At 41.5% G+C, this 20,171-nt stretch overlaps 1 protein-coding gene across 3 annotated transcripts in view; it reads left to right on the forward strand.

Moving 5' to 3' along the window:
• The window catches only part of clip1a (CAP-GLY domain containing linker protein 1a), a 77,585-nt gene that overhangs the window by 33,376 nt on the left and 24,038 nt on the right, over positions 1 to 20,171 (forward strand). For all 3 annotated transcript variants that reach the window (XM_060906826.1, XM_060906827.1, XM_060906828.1), the window contains 7 exons: positions 1,848 to 2,765; positions 2,898 to 3,014; positions 4,829 to 4,886; positions 5,298 to 5,381; positions 5,484 to 5,640; positions 8,945 to 9,110; positions 10,608 to 10,823. In XM_060906826.1, coding sequence (XP_060762809.1) covers positions 1,848 to 2,765; positions 2,898 to 3,014; positions 4,829 to 4,886; positions 5,298 to 5,381; positions 5,484 to 5,640; positions 8,945 to 9,110; positions 10,608 to 10,823 — 1,716 coding nt within the window. The remainder of the gene's footprint in view (positions 1 to 1,847; positions 2,766 to 2,897; positions 3,015 to 4,828; positions 4,887 to 5,297; positions 5,382 to 5,483; positions 5,641 to 8,944; positions 9,111 to 10,607; positions 10,824 to 20,171) is intronic.

Genomic DNA, 20,171 nt, shown 5'->3' on the forward strand with positions numbered 1-20,171 from the left:
TAGAGAATAAATGCACAGGTGTACATTGAAATTTTGGACACTTCTCATTCCATCAATCGAAAGTACTTTTGGTGGTGATGAAGTCATTTTTCAGGATGATGCATCTTGCCACAGACCAAAGAGCATTCAAACTTTCTTCAGGAAAGGCAGATCAACTCTGTGACATGGCCAGCAAACAGTCCGGATCTCAATCCAATTGAAAATTTATGGTGGAAATTGAAAAAAATCGTCCATGACAAGGCTCCATCCTGCAAAGCTGATCTGCCAACTGCTATACGAGAAAGTTGGAAACTGACTGATAAAGAATATTGTTTTTCATTAGTGAAGTCCACGCCTCAAAGAATTCAAGCGGTCATAAAAGCCAGAGGAGGTGCAACAAAGTACTAATTGAGATTTATTTATTTATTTATTTATTTATTTATTCATTCATTCATAATTCCATAAAGTGTTTTTTTTTTTTCTCATCATTGAGTGATTTTTTTTCCATATTTTTTTCCTCTACTTGCACTTAAAGTGCCATTAATTACACCAATTTCATTTAATTTTTTTGAGGTATATTTTACAAAGCCAGAATGTTCAGCTGTTAAATAAAATAATTTTATCATATCCATAATTTTTTTTTTTTTGCTACAAAGTAAAACAGCTGAATGAATATCCTCCAAGAGTAGTGATTCCATGTTTTTTTGCCAGGGTTGTATATTGCCTAGATATAGTAAGCACAATGTTAAATATACTAATGTGTGTTTTTAAAAAGAAAGACAAACCAGCATGTATAAAATTTAATAAGAAATTGATCTGGATTAAATCGTATTTAGCTTTGCTTGTGTAATATTTATATTGACATTCACTTAAACGTGACCTTGAACTTAATGTGTCTGAGGCTAACAAATCATGGTGTAAGGCAAAAGATAAACAGAGTAGCTTTTAAAAATGGATTTAAATTTTGTTGTAAATAAAATCCCCTGCCAATTTCTTGATGCCAGGACAAGCATCTGTTCTGAAGTCACAAAATTTAAAGTATTTTTAAAAATTCAATAAGCTGTTAGCATAAAGGCAAATGGTTGTATGTTTGACCGAGGTCTGACTGGATTATTACATTGTAAAATTATACACAGTAGGTTTTTGGAAAGTAGCAACACGGACTCTTATCAGGCTAATCAAGATTTACACGTGAACGACTGGGTAAATTATATTGGATGGAGATATATATAATTTATTTATTTTTTGGTGGGGATGCTGTTTTGCTGATTCCCCCCCCCCCCCCCCCCCCCCCCCATATGAATTTTATTGTAGCCAAATTACGAAGTTTGTTTTCAGAATTGATCAATCAGTAAATTTTGTATTTGCTAGTTACTATAAGCCCAAGCAAGTTGTCTTAAGGTCTTTTTGTTTTCTGAGCTTAGTGCCAGAGGAAACTTAAAGCAAAGACGCATGATGCTGAGTTACACTCAGTCCTCTGCATTTTTCCTCTTTTTAGGGTGTTTTATGAAATGCTTTCCTAGCTTTGCTACTTCCACCCCTACCCCCCCCCAAAAAAAAACAAAACTACCCTTGCATTCACTCAGTACCCTATGAACAAGATATGGTGTAGGCAATCTATCCTCACCTATTTGATCTGTTTAGAACACCATGGCTGCACTGAAATAATCCCCAGACCATGTACTTCTTGTTCCCTGTTAGTGTCCTTGAATCCTGTTTTGCTAATTAACTCATTTTTGGTTTACAAGAGATCATAGCATAATCTCTCTCTCTCACTCTCTCACACACACACACACACACACACACCCCTTTTGCACACTTGGAAAATGTTGTTTTTCTGTGGGACTACCGGTTGTCCCTGTCTTTAGGTTGCTACGGTCTCTGAGAAGTCTCGCATCCTTGAACTGGAAAGGGACCTTGCTTTGAGGGACAAAGAAGTGGCTGCCCTTCGGCAGCACTTGGAGGCTGGTCCTGGACAAGCAACTTCTACTGGGGACCCGACAGCTCCAGTCCTCCAGGAAGAGCTCAGTTTGCTTCGTACCCAACTCTCCTCTCAAGCTGCTAGCCATGAGACAGCACTAGCTATCTTGCGTACAAAGCTGGAAACTGAAACAAAAGCACATTGTGAGGCTTTGGCTCAACTCCAGGCCTCTTCGGCACTTTTATCAAAAGATAACGAGCAGCTTCGTACCCGATTGGCCGAGGCAGAAAAGGAGAACGCAGAGGTCAATGAGCTGTGGCGCGCCAAGCTAGCTTCAGCCATCACTTCTCATCAGCAAGCTATGGAGGCGCTTAAGGCCTCCTCAGGTGAGGGAACTGGAGAATCAGAGGCAGCCGAGCTTGTTAATTTGCGAGAAACCTTGGAAGGGCTAAAGTTGGAGCACAAACTACAGCGAGAGGAAAGTCTAGCCAAGTACACTGCTGAGGCTAAGAGGTGGACACAAGATGTTGATGAGCTCCGGAAACGGCTGCATGCCGTGACTGAGGAGAAGGAGCGTCTTGTGGAATCTCTCCGCACTAACCTGGAGAGTGCAGAGGATCAGCACCTGGTTGAATTGGAGGAAGCTTTGGGCAAGCTACACAATGCTGAGATCAGGGTAAAAGAGCTAGAGGAGGGTAACTCTAAATTGGGAGACCAGTTGGAGGAGAAAACTCAGGAGGTCCAGGACCAGAACACTCTAATTCAGACCCTTCAGTCTCACCAGAACCAAGGTGATGAGGCGGTCCAGAGTCTGTTAGTTCGAGTTCAGGAAGCAGAGGGCAATGCCCTTGTGCAAGAGAGAAAGGTAGGTTACTTTCTAACAGCTATTATTAATGAATTATTTAATGACCAGTGGTTTGTTGTAGCAATGTCAAATAGATCTACATTTAATTATTTGGAGGTTTTCTATACACTTCCAGTTCACATTTCATCCTAGGTTACTGAGATGACTGTTGTGTTGGACAGCAAGCAGAAGGAGCTGGATGGGCTGCAACAGAACTTGGCCTCACTGCAGCAAACGAAGAGCTCGTTGGAGCAAGAGCTTTCTGACTTGGTAGGAGATTAATTTACAATCCATTAACAGAAAAGTTGGGATTTTATTTTATTTTTTCCCCAAAATGCAATTAAAAATTTACATTTTTTTTAAATTCACATGAACCTTTATTTAACTGACAAAGTACAAAGAAAGGATTTTCAATAGTTTTATTGACCAACGTAATTATGTTTTGTAAATATAAACAGAGTTAGAATTTGATGCCTGCAACTTTTGTCAGTTAAAATAAAGGCTCACACAAATTAACAAATCACTTTTTTTTTTTTTTATTCATTTTTTTTTATTCATACTTTCATGACCTATGGTCATGAGCTTTGGGTAATGACCGAAAGAACAAGATCGCGGATACAAGCGGCCGAAATGAGTTTCCTTCGCAGGGTGGCTGGGCACTCCCTTAGAGGTAGGGTGAGAAGCACAGTCACTCGGGAGGAGCTCGGAGTAGAGCCGCTGCTCCTCCACATCGAGAGGAATCAGCTGAGGTGGCTCAGGCATCTTTTTCGGATGCCTCCTGTATGCCTCCCTGGGGAGGTGTTCCAGGCATGTCCCCCCGGGAGGAGGCCCCGGGGAAGACCCAGGACACGCTGGAGGGACTATGTCTCTCGGCTGGCCTGGGAACGCCTCGGTGTTCTTCCCGAGGAGCTGGCCGAGGCGTCTGGGGAAAGGGAAGTTTGGGCTTCCCTGCTTAGACTGCTGCCTCCGCGACCCGGTCCCGGATAAAGCGGAAGAAGACGAGACGAGACTTTTTTTTTAATTGCATTTTGGAAAATATCCCAACTTTTCTGGAAATGGGGTTGTATTAGCGGTGGCGAGTGGTTTGGATGTTTTCATATACTGAAGAGAATGTAGCATCTGCAAATATTTTCGATCTAATGTTGTATAAGAGTGACACTCTGGTCTAATTGTACGAGGTGTATCAGTTAGTGGTGGACAAATCAGTAGCTGGGCACATTTTATGCCCAGACTCTTAGTATTTCATTTGTAATTGCCTGGATGGCGTAAAGGAAAACGTACTCCATATTGAGTTTCACAAAACAAAATTTTTCATTGTTTATGTAGTTGTGCTTAAACTTGATGTACTTTTATGGTGATGCGACTCACCTTGATACTGTAACTAGAGCACATGGTGCTTGTTATGAAACTGACTATGATGCACGATCTTATTGATACAAAAACTTTTTTTGGCAGATTAAGAAGCGTAAAAATGAATGAAGGATTATTATCTGAATCGGTGCGTTGTGTTACGCGATCAGTTGTGTGTGAATTTTCCCTTACTTTGTATGAATGCACTTGATGTGGCAGGGTAGTTGGCGAGTAATGGAAGGTCACGTAATGTGATTTATTTATTTACTTTATTTTACGTGAGCTGTGTACAGGGGCGGCACGGTGGTGTAGTGGTTAGCGCTGTCGCCTCACAGCAAGAAGGTCCTGGGTTCGAGCCCCGGGGCCGGCGAGGGCCTTTCTGTGTGGAGTTTGCATGTTCTCCCCGTGTCCGCGTGGGTTTCCTCCGGGTGCTCCGGTTTCCCCCACAGTCCAAAGACATGCAGGTTAGGTTAACTGGTGACTCTAAATTGACCGTAGGTGTGAGTGTGAATGGTTGTGTGTGTCTATGTGTTAGCCCTGTGATGACCTGGCGACTTGTCCAGGGTGTACCCCGCCTTTTGCCCGTAGTCAGCTGGGATAGGCTCCAGCTTGCCTGCGACCTTGTAGAAGGATAAAGCGGCTAGAGATAATGAGATGAGCTGTGTACATTTTATATGAATTGTACGGGTTTCTGTATCTTGTCACTGTGGCATGAAGATCTTTTTGTTTTGTAGAAGCAAAAAGTTACAGCATCCTTCGACGAACAGTCAGCATCTTCACAAGCTGTTCAGAGTAAGTGTGTGCTCTGGGTTGGGTTTGGTTTTTTCTTTTCCCTTCTCCCCATTCAGTTTTAGCATTTTGATGTGGATGTGTTTTTGGACTTAAGAAATCTTTCTCTTATTCTCTTTTATTTCTTTTTATACTAAATTGCATTGAAAACTTGAATTATGTAATGAAAGTCATTATAGAATGTCAGGAGCCAAAATGAACACGAGCTTGCCATCAGAATGTCTTTGTGTGTTAGATTTATCATTGTTATTTAGGCAAAAGTGTTATTTCAGCCCTTTGTATTAAACATTGTTTAAATACAAATTGCAGGTAATGAAATGTAGATAACGCCAAGATTTGTGTTTATTGCTCACCCTTTCAAATTATAAATGAATTTGCTGCCTTTTTTCTTTTTATTTTTTTTCCTTCTTCCAGAGTTACAGGAGATGCTCTCTAAAAAGGAGGAACAATGCACATCTCTTTCGAGCGAAACGGAAACGCTCAAGATTCAGCTCTCTGGTAAGATCAGTGATGATCGTGTTAATCTTGATCGGTTATTTCCCCCCCCCCGTACATAATTTCCAACAAACTGGCACTTTTTTCTCCCCTCTTTCTCCTCAGGTTTGGAAGCCAAGTTGAAGTCGGGCGAAGAGAAGCTTGAGCAGCTAACCAAAGATAAAGCTAAGCTTGAAGGCAACATCAGTGAGCTGATAAAGTCATCTGGAGACAGCTCTACTCAGCTGACCAAGATGAATGAAGATCTCACTCAGAAAGAGAGGTGAGCTGTAATATCCATTCACACTTGAACATGTGTGCTTGTGGATGGAACGAGATGAACATGTGTGCTTGTGGATGGAACGAGATGAACATGTACGGTGGTGTTTGAAAGTTTGGGAACCCTTTAGAATTTTCTATATTTCTGCGTAAATGTAGCCAAAAATATCAGATTTTCACACAAGTCCTACAAGTAGATAAAGAGAACCCAGTTCAACAAATGAGACAAAACTCCTTGGTCATTTATTTATTGACTCAAATGATCAAATATTGCATATCTGTGAGTGGCAAAAGTATGTGAGCGTCCAGGATTGGCAGTTAATTTGAAGGTGAAATTAGAGTCGGGTGTTTCCAATCAATGGGGTGACAGTCAAGGTGTGAGTGTTTGCCCCATGTTGTTTGAAGAACAGGGCTCTGTCAAAGTCTGATCTTCACAGTGCATGCGTGTGGAAGTGCATCACTGCATGAACAAATGGAGATTTCTGAGGACCTCAGAGAAAGTGTAGTTGATGCTCATCGGGCTGGAAAAGGTTACCAGCCAAAAGAGTTTGGACAGTCAGACAGATCCAAGAAATTCAAGAATACACTTGCCCTCCCCAGGAGTGGTCAAGCAACAAAGTACTTCAAGACCAAGGCGTGTAATAGTCCGTAAGGTCACAAAGGAACTCGGGGTAACTTCACCGCAACTAAAGGCCTCTCACATTTGAGTTCATGAGTCCACCATCAGGAGAACACTGAACAGCAATGGTGTGCATGGCAGGGTTGCAAGGGGAACGCTACTGCTCTCCAGAAAGAACATTGTTACCCAATTACAGTTTGCTAAAGATGACCTGGACAAGCCAGAAGCTGATTGGGAAAAATGTTTGTGGAGGAATGAGACCAAAATAGAACTTTTTGGTTTAAATGAGAAACTTGTTTAGAGAGAGGAAAATGCTGCATTCCAGCATAAGAACCTTCACCCATCTGTGAAACATGGTGGTGGTAGCATCATTGTTTGTACCTATTTTGCTGCATCTGGCCCAGGATGACTTGCCATTATCGATTGGAACGATCAATTCTGAATCATTCCAGCGAAATTGTAAAGGAAAATATCAGGATGTCTGTCTGTGAACTGAATCTCAAGAGAAAGTGGATCATGCAGCAAGACAAGGATCTGCACACAAGTCGTTCGAGCAAAGACTGGTTAAAGAGGAATAAAATGAACGTTTTGGAATGGCTAAGTCCAAAGTCCTGACTTTAATCCAGTAGAAATGTTGTGCGAGCAGTTCATGTGAGGAAACCCACCAACATCCCGGAGCTAAAGCTGTTCTGTATAGAGGAACAGGCTAAAACGAACAACAGTTACGGAAATGTTTAGTTGCAGTTATTGCTGCTGAAAGCAAAGGTTCACATACTTTCTTTCGTCAGATCAAGATTCCTTAATTATGAAAGAAAGAAAGAATGAATTAGAAAATCAGTGAGAAGATCTCCCAGAATGCTTTGTTCTTGCCATGGTTTAGACTCATTTCAGACAAACACTAAAAACTTGACTGAGTACTAAAATCGACTTGGCTTTGCTGTACAATAGACTACGTTCGGACTGCACCCTGAAACGACCCATATCCGATTTTTTTTTTTTTTTTTGCCCATATGCGACCTGTATCCGATTTGTTATTGACAATCTGAACAACACAGATCCGATTTTTTTCACATGCGACCCAGGCCGCTTGGATATGTGGTCCGAATTCCGATTCATATCCGTTATTTTCACATGCGACTGCAATCTGACCGGACAGGTCGCATTCATGCGACCTACACGTCATCAACAAGAGACAAACGTCACTATTCTGCGTTGTCTAATCCCGCCTCTTTGGTGGAAAACAACAACAATGACGACATGCGCTACATGAACAGGCGCGCACACAGTTTGTCTCGCGCTCCCTCGCACACTCCGTCATATGCGCGATGCAGACATTAATGTTTCGCGTGCACGTGCTTGCTCACTTGCTCTAGATTCCGGGAGATATCCTCCAATTTGCGGGCATCAGGGAGCCGCTATCAATATGCGGGAGACTCCCGGAACTTCCGGGAGACTTGGGATGTCTGCACTAGACAGTGTTTATGTAGAGAGCATGCGCACTTCAATCAATCTTTCAACGGAGGTTGCTGCCACGGCCCCACTCACTCACACTCTCTCTCTCTCTCTCTCTCTCTCTCTCTCACTCACTCTCTCACACACACACACACACACACACACACACACACCCTCTCTCTCACACAGAGACTCTCTCTCTCTCTCACACACACACACACACACACCCACCCTCTCTCTCACACAGAGACTCTCTCTCTCACACACACACACACACACACACACACACACACACACACACACACACACACACACACACACACACAACCTCTCACACAAAGACACTCTCACTCACACACAGCACACGATGTGCTTATTACGTGTCAATTTGCGCATGCGGGACACTTTTGGGTCGTTTTCCGTTCATATTGGAGATCGCATACGAGTCTCATATAATTGGTAATGTGAACGGCCTAACAAAAAAATCGGATTTCACAACAAATCGGATATGGGTTGTTTCAGGTTGCAGTCTGAACTCCTGTTCTAACAGGGCTTTAGCCTTATGGTTGACAGTCAAGCAGAGGTATTCACACGTTTCTCCCCATGTCCCAGTTTTTTGAGAACTCGCACCCCCTTCAACATCTTTTAGGATGTGTTTAATGAAACCATAACTGCATTTTCTGCACTCCCTCGCAGAAGGGCTACTGTAGAACATAATGCGCACGTGCACAAATATTCTGAAGAGTAGATGATGTGACTGCAGTGCAGAAGAGCAAAGCAATTTCAGTTATTCAGTTCTAATTGGCAAGAATTCAATCCCACATAAAGCACAGGTGCGCCACATCAGCACACCTTTCCGGCAGAGTTCAAAACATCTGTGCAGCGGTCAGTCATCTTTATGAGGGGGAGAGAGGCTGCTCTTTTGGTGTATTTTTGCTAAAATGTGAAGCTCCTGTGCAAAATGCGTAAAAGTTGACAGGTCTGAAACGGTCATTTATAGATTTCTTATTTTTCATATCGCCCATGCCTCAGTTTGAATACCTCGGTCCTTGACCAAAACCCATTTGAACTAGTGTGAGGCAATGGGGTTTTTTTTTTTTTTTTGAGAATTCACTCCACACCTGTAAGTCGTCTGCTAAGTGCTGTCAATCACATTTCTATTGGGGAATAGTTGGCTCTTTTGAAATTAATTTCATCTCTTCAGCAAATTGACAAATATTTGTAATTTCATTCACAGGAGACTCGAAGAGCTTCACAATCAGCTTTCAGAGCAGAAGGAGTTGGTTGCTCGGTCTGAGGAGAGCAGGAGTCAGGAGCAGGCTCGAGCGAAGCAGGAGCTGAAGGACACCAACGAGAGACACCAGGAAGAAGTTTCCAAACTACAGGAGCTCATCAAACAGCTGGTATGAGCAGAATACACACTGTCTGAGTTTTCCTGAAGTGTAATATAGTTTAAGCAAAGTTATAACACTGCACTGTTGAATTCTTGATACTCATTAGTCAGAAGGTTCCTGAATTTTCCATGACAGCAGCTCTGAATGTAGTTCTGGCTGCAAGGTAAATCACAAGGTTTATAGTAATGTGCTTGTTCTCTTGTTATTGTTTCTATAGTAGCAGCTTGTGCTATAATCTAAACTTAATAGGGGTGAAATTGTTGTAATTTAATTAAGGTTTCTGTTAGACGATTACCCATCATTTATGGAAGGAGTCGGCACTTTGTAGTCAGCAGTAAAGCTGCAACATTAAGTTTTCTGCTATGGGAAAGTCTTTAGGGCAGAGAGCTGGTGCTTTTGTGGTTTCTCAGTACCACGTTGCACTTTTGTCTTAAAGGAACAGTCCACCGTACTTCCATAATGAAATATGCTCTTATCTGAATTGAGACGAGCTGCTCCGTACCTCTCCGAGCTTTGCGCGACCTCCCAGTCAGTCAGACGCGCTGTCACTCCTGTTAGCAATGTAGCTAGGCTCAGTATGGCCAGTGGTATTTTTTGGGGCTGTAGTTAGATGCGACCAAACTCTTCCACGTTTTTCCCGTTTACATAGGTTTATATGACCAGTGACATGAAACAAGTTCAGTTACACAAATTGAAACGTAGCGATTGTCTATGCTATGGAAAGTCCGCACTATAATGACAGGCGTACTAACACCTTCTGCGCGCTTCGGCAGCGCATTGATACGGAGCTCAGATATCAATGCGCTGCCGAAGCGCGCAGAAGGTGTTAGTACGCCTGTCATTATAGTGCGGACTTTCCATAGCATAGACAATCGCTACGTTTCAATTTGTGTAACTGAACTTGTTTCATGTCACTGGTCATATAAACCTATGTAAACAGGAAAAACGTGGAAGAGTTTGGTCGCATCTAACTACAGCCCCAAAAAATACCATTGGCCATACTGAGCCTAGCTACATTGCTAACAGGAGTGACAGTGCGTCTGACTGACTGGGAGGTCGCGCAAAGCTCGGAGAGGTACGGAGCAGCTCGTCTCAATTCAGATGAGCATATTTCATTATGGAAGTACGTTGGACTGTTCCTTTAAGTTCAGTGGAAAGTGAGGGAATGACTGTTTGTTTATAGCTGCTATAATGAAAGTGATGACATGAACTAACTTGTTTCATGGACATTCTAGATCCTTAAATATAACTATAAATGGATAAAAAATGATTTGCATGATGTTCTTTTAATAAAAAGTATTCTAATGTGCCCCAAGTTAGCGATACAAAACTTTAGAACATTGTTTATAGGAAAATAATCTGCTTCAGTTTGGTAACAGTGTCGCACCACCATAACACACACTGTTATGTTTCGTTTACCTTCAGCTGTGTTACATTCACTGTCTTTGTGTGTATATGAACAGTGGGTTTTTTTTTCCCACTAAAGACTTGCCATGTGTTGTGCAGGAGAAGAATGTTGAAGAGACTCAAGTTAAAGTTCATGAAGCTAAGGCCTCTGGAGAGGAAGCACTTGCTAGTGCCTTACAGAACCATGCAAAGGAGCTACAGGAGTTACAAGGTCAGGTTGAAACAGCACAGCAGCAACGCTGCATCTCTGAGGAGAAGTGCCAAATACTTAAAGAAGAGGTGGAAGAGTTGGTGCCCTTTAAAGAAAAGGCTCAGGTATGGAAAAAAATGTCTAATGGTGGACCACTTGTGTATTCTTTTAGTTGCTGATGTTGGTGTGAACCAACTATTAACCCAAAAGCCACCTGAAACACTCAAGCAAAAGAAATGAGATGCTCAGGAGAAAATGGGCAGGGTGAAATGGCACACAGATGAGCTGACCTCTCCCTCTATGGCTCTCAGATAAATCCACTAGATCACTCGGTGCTTATTGCACTCCGTTCATATTATGGAGATTGCTGATTTGCTGTCAAAATGCACAACACAGTGAAAGCACTTTTAGTTTGGAAATGGTTTGTTTGAAGCCACTGATGGCATTCCCCCTCTGAATATGAGCAGTATTCATAGCATTGTTTGCTGTATTTTCAGTTTCATTTAAAGCTGAGACATTGGCCAGTATTGACTGTTAGTGGTAGATGTTGTAAATGGTGCTGGGGTTTCTGTAGTTAGTGTACCTGATTGCAACAGCTCTCATGCAATCATACATCATGATTGCACAGCTTTTGGCAAGGGAAGACAATGTGACAGTTGTGGTCAGAAGTTTGCATACAGTGCCATGAATGTTATCTTGGATATGAACATCATGGCAATATTTGGACTTTCAGTAATTTCTTTGAACTGTTCTTTTTCTGTGGCAGAATAAATCTTAAAAAAAACAAAACTAGAATTTGGTGCACAAGTTTTAATTTTCTTTGGGTTTTCGGAAATCAACACAGGGTCACAATTATACATAAATGGTCAAACATTTACATACGCTCACTTATGCTACGTTCACACTGCAAGGCTTAATGCTCAATTCCGATTTTTTTGTGAAATCCGATTTTTTTGTGAGGTCATTCACATTAACAAATATATGCGACTTGTATGTGATCCTCAGTATGAACGAAAAGCGACCTAAAAGTGTTCCGCATGCGCATTGCAGGATACGACGACGTCACACGCAGTGAGCATGGCCAGTGTTTACGGAAGTAAAACCGCCCGGTTGCGGTATGACCCATCCAATCTAGGTTGAATAGCTGCATCCCCCCAAATGGAAATCAGCTCCCTAACCTCTGCATCCTTCCATTGAGAAGATTCAGAACCTTCACAGCCCGAAGCGTCCCTCGCATTGATGTCATGCGCAGGGGCGCAGATACGTTTTTTTGAACTGGGTGGGGACAAAGCTGCCAGCAAACCAACCCCAACCCCGATATGCCTGTCAAACTTGTTGTTAGTAACCATAGCAACCAAGCTCGAGCTCGCAACCTGTGCAGTCTGCGCAGCTCAACCAACCGAATATCAGTCTTTCTTTTGTTTTATGTGATTTGTTGCAACTATGTATACACTGCCGTGCACCTCAATAAACCGAATGGTAATTAGTCTTTTGATTTTTCCGTGAGGTTTGCCTTATGCAAAGAAAGACAGCATAGACGTTTTTTCCTCCCTATAAGTGGGGGGGGACCGAGCGAGGTGAATTTAAATCTGGGTGGGACGAATCCCCCCCTCTATCTGCGCCCGTGATTATGCGCCATGTTGTTGTAACTTTTTTTGAGAGACCCGCCGCCTACTTCAGCGCAGAATAGTGACGTTTGTGGCTTGTTGATGACGTGTAAGTCGGATGAATGCGACCTGGCGGTTCAGACTGAAGTCGCATATGAAAAGAGCGGATAGGAATCGGAATTAGCACCACATATCCAAACGGCCTGGGTCGGATTTGAAAAAATCGGATCTGTGTCGTTCATATTGTCAATAAAAGATCGGATACAGGTCACATATGGGCGTAAAGATCGGATTTGAGTCACTTCAGCCTGCAGTGTGAACGTAGCCTTAGATTATTAATTCAGAGGTGCTGAAACTTCCAAAATGTCTCTTATCTTGCCAAGGCTGAGGTCTCTTAACTTCCTGTTAGTGATCATGATTAACTACAGCTGGTAGCTTCTCTGTGCCTTCATAAAGGGTTTGTTTATAGCACTCATTGAATTGACCAACACACAGTAAAATGCAAAAGTCCAAGGAGCTCAGTGCAGATCTGAGAAAGAGGATTGCAGATATACACAACTCCGGAATGTCTCTTGGAGCCATTTCAAAACAACCGCAGACCCCAAGATCAGTTCAAACAATTGTGTCCAAGTTATTGTGAGGTGTAGTCACTTTGTCAAGCCAGTTTGCTTCAAGAAAACCCAAACTGTCACCCTCAGCTGAAAGGAAGTTGGTTTGGAAGGTCAGGAACAACCCAGGAACCTCCATGGCACAGCCCTGCCATGAACTGGCAGCTGATGGATCACTGTCTACAGTTCAGATCGCCATGGACTAAGAGGCTGCTATCCAAGAAATAACCCCCTGCTCCAAAATTGACACCTTCAAGCTTCAACCACACGGATAAAGAAAAAAAAGCCTTCTGGAGGAAAGCTGTATGGTCAGATGAGACAAAGATTGAGTTGTTTGGCCGCAATGACCACCATGTACAGAGGGACACTGTACCAGCTGGTGGTGGTGGTAGGATCATCATGCTCTGGGGCTGTTTTGCTGGAACTGGTTCATTGCACAAATTGTTGGATTAATGAAGGAGGAGGACTACCTCAGAATTCTTCAGCATAAATCATCAGAAAGTTGTACATGGCTTGGGACTTACAACAGACAATGAACCCAAACACGCATCAGAGCTGGTTGTGGAGGATAATGCAGGCTAACATTAAGATTAAAACAAGCCCTGACTTCAACCCTATTGAAAATATATGAACCGCGCTTATAAGTAGAGTCCATGCCAAGAAATAAATTTAATTGAACTCCATCATGAAGAGTCGTGAAATATCCAACCAGAATTCTGCCAGAAGCTTGTTCATGGTAAACAAAAATTGTCTGGTCCAAAGTGAATCTTGCAAAGAAACGTTTTACCCAAATATTAGGTGTGCTGTATGTATATTAGGGTGCATCAGTTGCCCTCACTTTCATAAAATCTGATGCATTTTTGTTTGGGTGTTCCTTTTCACCAATAAAGACATCCTGTAAAAAATTTTTGACCATATTCACAAGTCTAATGGTGGCACCATGAGGTTCATTTTTTTTTACCAAAAAATGCTTATTTTATGTTTTCGTGTAAGGTTTGAATCACAATGTTGAACTCCATTTATTGATTTCTTGTGACCCAGAGATCATGTTAAGAACCTTTGCAAGGGATTGAGAAGCATTAATGTGATTCATAATACATTTGTATTGTTTAAAAGTAGTTGAACAATGATTCAATGAACAGCTAAAACTCAAACTGTGCTTGATAATATATTTAGAATATGTACTAAAAATGTGTATCCAAGATATTTGGTATACTCTATAAGGTGCCATAATGTTTCATGAAAAGTGATTTGAAATTTTGTCACAAGTCATAAAATAGCAGCTTTTTCCATAACTTTGAGCTCCTGGTGCCACCATTAAACTTTTTGAATTTTGTCAAAATATTTCACCCAGTGTGTTTTCTTACCAAAAGGAACATAAAAACAAAAATGCATCATGATCGGAGGAACTTTTCATTTTTAGGGGGCAACTGATGCACCCTAATGTATATTTTTGATTATTATGTATAATTTTAACCCTGTGTTTATTTCAGAAAACCTAAAGAAAATTAAAACTTGTGCACTACATTCCAGTGTGTTTTTTTTTTTTTTTTTTTTTTTCCTTTTTCTTTTTAAATTAAAGATGTATGCTGTACATTCTGCCACAGAAAAAGAACAGTTCAAAGAAATTACTGAAAGCCCAAATATTGCCATGACATTCATATCCAAGATGACCTTTGTCACTGTATGTAAACTTCTGACCACCACTGTATATAGTGCACTGGGTGTCAAAGTGGCGTCTGGGGACCGGGGGTTTGTAAAGCACAGGCCGTAGTGAAAATTACAACCCACTGTTATCAAAGTAATTATATTTATTATCGAATTCTTAGACTTCTTATTCTGTTTAACTGGTCACTTGAATTAAATTGATATAAAATTTAATAACTGACAAACTGAAAAGGTCAATAAATAATATTTACGTGAACCTAGTGGCTGAAGTATACTTGCTTTCAACGACAAATACACAAGATGGCTACCATATGCTGTAGTTGTTTGGCGCATCGTTTGTGCACGTCCTGAAAAATGAACGTGAAGCATCTACGTTATACTGGATCCAGTGTTTCTCCTGGTGCTGGATGAGGATGGTCACCTGCAGACCTGCAGGACCCCTCCCCACGGCTCCTATTACAGAGCATTTGGACCTGAACAAACAGTTTAAGAGTCATTTAAATATTCACATTCATTTTAGAACAATAATTGGGCGTATCAAATGCTCGCTGGCCAGTTTTTACAGTAGAATTGCCTCCTGTTATGCTATTAGGCCGACCCCCACCCCCACCCCTCCCAAAAAAAATAAAAATGGTAGGGGACACACTGGGATCAATGTAATACTATGTCAACAGCTGACTAAATGAAATTGCATACTTGTGTCCTTTTTTTTTTTTTTAAAGATATTTTTTGGGCTTTTTTCACCTTTATTGGATAGGACAGTGTAGAGACAGGAAATGAGTGGGAGAGAGAGATGGGGAGGGATCGGGAAATGACCTCGGGTCGGAATCGAACCCGGGTCCCCGGATTTATGGTATGGCGCCTTATCCGCCTGAGCCACGACGCCCCTACTTGTGTCCTGTTTTAGACCATGACCAAGTATTAACACTAACCATTTTTCCTTTTACAGTTAGTGTTCGAACTTTCAAAACCTCTTGTATAGCTTTCAGACCTACCAACAGGTTGGTTTTGTGTACCAGTCTTCGAGATTTTTAGATTAGTAACATGGTTTTGAATGTAAACGTAAGTGCATTTGATTTGATTTGTTCAGGTCCAAATGCTCTGTAATCGGAGCCGTGGGATCATGATGATGGCAGAAAGTGTTAGAGACCGAACTCGGCAGTGTGTTTTAAAAACCCTGAGTGCTTTGCAGTTCGTCTCGGAAACCAGATAGGCAGAGATGATGTGGCTCTGACATGCCATCTAGTGACTGTTACTTTTAATCTTCCAGCTGCACATAAACTACACAGGTGATTTTTGTGAACAAAGCTGCTTACATTGCTGCTGCTTCTGCACGTGCATGCAAGTCTACACCAGGCTTCTGTCAGTGGAAAGTTCTGGAAATCAGTATTGTTAGATTGTGAAGTCAGTTTTCTGTTTCCCTATTTAATAAAGATTTGCAAGCAGGCACCAAGACTTAAAGGGGAACTGAAGTCATTTTTAAACTTGCTTTATTTCTTAATTAGCATGTTATTCAATTACGTTTTCGGTTTTAGTAACCTTATATCGTGACCCGTATTGGCAACTAATTGCAATTAAATATTATACTTGTCGGCCTATTCGGTTTTTAGCCATGTTGAATTTAGTTCGCTTGGTCCACGGCAGGCGTCGCTTACCCGCGCGATTTTCACGAGACTTGTGCAAGACTTCGAAATGTGAAGTGTCAGCCAGGTGTCGGTGCTACCATTTTGAAAACTGTTTTTTAAACAAAATCTCATCTCATTATCTCTAGCTGCTTTATCCTGTTCTACAGGGACACAGGCAAGCTGAAGCCTATCCCAGCTGACTACGGGCGAAAGGCAGGGTACACCCTGGATAAGTCGCCAGCTCATCACAGGGCTGACACATAGACACAGACAACCATTCACACTCACATTCACACCTACGGTCAATTTAGAGTCACCAGTTAACCTAACCTGCATGTCTTTGGACTGTGGGGGAAACTGGAGCACCTGGAGGAAACCCACGTGGACACGGGGAGAACATGCAAACTCCACACAGAAAGGCCCTTGTCGGCCACGGGGCTCGAACCCGGACCTTCTTGCTGTGAGGTGACAGCGCTAGCCACTACACCACCGTGGTGCCCTCCAAACAAAATATTGCACAAAAATTAGTTTAAATGACAATTATTGCCTACTTTCTTTAAACTTTCCTGATTGCTATCAAAACAAACAACTAACTTCTGGCTTGATTACGTCAGCGTTCGAAAGAGGGCGTGCGCGTCTTTTGACATCGGCAGATGTTGGTCACTTTGATTTCTGCTGTACGTTTTACTTCCGTCCTACGATGTCTCGCACAGGTCTCAACGAATCTCGTTTACGGCCATCGCTTTGACCTATGGACTTGTACAGCACATTTCAGACACTCATAACTTGCTATAGCAGTGACAAAATAGCTATCAAAAATGCATTCCTATATTTAATAAAATGAGAAATAGAATTTTGATGATAAATTTGCCTTCAGTTCTCCTTTAATGAGAGAGGTAGATGGATTTTATTAAAGAAGCTTCATGAATATACACCGGTGTTGTCCGAGACACGCGCTCTCTCTCTGCATGCCCCAAAAAACCAACACTTTCACTGATTATCTGGTTTCTCACAACAAAAAGGTCTTTCTCAAAACCTTTAATGCATAACGTAGATAAGGATGTTCGTATGGATGGGGGGACACTTTTCCTGATGGAGGGGGGGAAAAAAGGATTTCACATATTCTGAAATAATAATTTTATGAAGCTCTTAACCATTCTTCACGATCTTGTACACATTTGAACGCAAGTGACAACAGTAGGTCTCGCTCCACACCCATGAGAGACAAACTACAAGTGAGACAATGACTTGCTCACTAGTGTTAGAAATGAGCATAAGGCCATCAGGTTTATTCTCATACGTTGGGTCCTGTTTGCCTTTTTGGACTTTTTAATACTTTGTCTGTATTTGTTTTCTGAATTTACAATTCATACTGTTAGGGCAGCTCTTGTATCAGTTCTGACTGACTCTGACATCCTCGGGATAGGGAATGTCTGTTGTGGTTAGGGTTGTTTTACAATCTGGGTACAAAGTTTGTCACAGGGGTCCAAAATTCAAATTGATTCAAACTGGTTCTTGTACCAGTTTTTAAGTGAAGGACAAGTTAAAGAACAGATTTCAGGTAACTTTTTGACGTGTGTATGGTAGTTTTGTGTAATCTGCTATAAGATGGGAGAAACAAATGAAGGGATTCTCGGAGAGGACATTTTTTTTTGACAATTCAGAATCCACTACTTCCATAGTGCTTTTAAATATAAGGCTGTAAGCTTTGTGTTAGTTGTCTCTAATATTTATGTCCCAGTATCTTGACCACATTTTAGGATGAAAATAATCATTTTTTAGATATGTTATTTTATATTGAAAAATTAGCTGTCTTGGAGAAGACATTTTTTTTGACACAATTACATACTAATTTGATCAAAATAGTCTGAAAACTTACTGGCATTCAACATTAAAACTTAACTATGTTTCCAATGATATGGAACCAAATATTTGTTTTATGGTATAAAGAATGATTTAAGTGCATCCCTTTTGGAGCTACCTGTGGTCAAAAAAAGCACTTTTTCTAAATGACACGAGTAATTTTGCTAAATATGACGTATATTGCTATACATTCACCAAAAATAACGTTATCACCAAATTTTTTTTTTTTTACATGGTAAATAGAGCTATCACAGGGCTACAATAAACAACCAAGTTTATTTAGTCAAGCCTTTTGATATTGAAGATAAGTGTTAAATGTGATTTTTAGCTTGCGTACCCTGATTGTAAAACAACCCGTTAGCTATTTATTCTGAATGTGGTGCTGACAAAGCAAAGAAAGGTGTGTGTTTTTGTTTTTTTTTTTTTAAATTTATTCCTTGGATCATTTATGAGGATTATTATTTTAAACACCCCCACCAAACAGTCTTTAAAGGTCCCATGGCATGGTGGTTTGTTGATGCTTTAAACGGGCTCGTGGAGGTTTCCGGATGTTATATCCGCAGCCTTTCTCGAAATGAACCCTCGGCACGTAGATATAGCCTCCTGGGAGAAAGCCCCATTTCAGCGCTTTTCCCAGTGCGTCGTTTTACTAATGAGAAGCAGGAGGCGGGGAAGGGTAGAGGGTGGGGACGGGTCTTATTAATATTCTATGACATGTAAACGTGTTACCTCTGATTGGCTAACAGCACTGTGATGCTACCTCCAGTGGGTCAGAACAAGCGGATGTGGGTGTCTTACTATGGCGAGAGAGAAGGAACAAACCGCGAAGGGAAAAATACCGCGCGCTGACGTCATTAAGGTGCGACGCGAGGAAATAAAATAAATTCAACAAATGTTTGGGTTTTTACTGAACAAACAAATAAAATGAACAAGTGACTTAAAAAAAAAGAATGTGGGTGTCTTTGTAAAAACTGTTTTGATTGGCTGTTATAACAGAGCATGCTGCATGCTTTTTGGTTTTGTAGCGCAGAGTACCTGGCTAACTGCAGGAAGCGGTTAGCTGCACAGCTAATGTAGCCATTGCAAGGCTAACGCACCGATTTTAAAACACGGCAAAACGACTTAACAGTTATACACTTACTTGTTCGGTGTTTGTGGCTGATGTGGCAGGGATGCTTGGTACGGACCCAAGCTTCAGTGACAGTTGATGTGCAAAACCTGCCCTGTACTGTCCCAAGTTGTGGAAACATTCATCAGGAAAATGCTTCCGACAAACATACACCGTCTTAGGTAGACTCGACGGCGTATTATTGGAGTAAATAAAATTAAGCCACTGCGTCTTCAGGGGCTCTCCCGTCGGCAGTAAAAACAGACTCCTTTCTGTGTTGTCACATCCATGTACAGCGCAACTTCCATGTTTGGTAGCAACTTTTGAGCTGGGCGGGCAATCCATACAGTGGGTGGGAATCCAGAGGGGGGGCGTGGGGATCATCTCCTTTGCTGACGTAGGCAAGGGAAGAGTTTATCAACGCGTCGTTTTGACGCGCCATTCTCAAATGTTGGGCATAGTTTGGTTTACCCATTATGAAATTTCTAGCCACTTGGGTGACTTAAGAAGGTCAGAGGAACTCATTTTAACGTTAAAAAAACCTCAGAAAATGAAAATTTCATGCCATGGGACCTTTAATACACTTTTTTTGTTGTTGTTCAGATTTGCTCTATTTGTACCTGTAAATTTACTTGGATTGTGTGAATATGTACAAGCTTTGATATTGGTCCTGTATTGATGGCTCCAACATTTGCATTTTTCCATCATCCCATCTTAAGGTTTTTAGATCACCACTGGGGCATTGTTGGTTTTCATCTTGCACGTTACAGCTAACTCATTTTTCATTTATGGTCTTTCTTCAAATTCACCTTTCAGTGTGGGAAATAAGGAATTTTAAGCAGACTGTCACAGGACAGACAAGTCTGAAATGTTGTCTGTCCGTCCAAATTTCTGCCTGTCCGAATGAAGGGCCAAAGGCCTGGAACAATGTAGCTGAGGATCCGAGGCCCTAATGAAGCTGAAGGGCTTTAGATGCCTGGTAATGGTTTCTCAG

Source organism: Neoarius graeffei, chromosome 24 (genome assembly GCF_027579695.1).
Source record: "Neoarius graeffei isolate fNeoGra1 chromosome 24, fNeoGra1.pri, whole genome shotgun sequence".
NCBI classification, from domain to species: domain Eukaryota; kingdom Metazoa; phylum Chordata; class Actinopteri; order Siluriformes; family Ariidae; genus Neoarius; species Neoarius graeffei.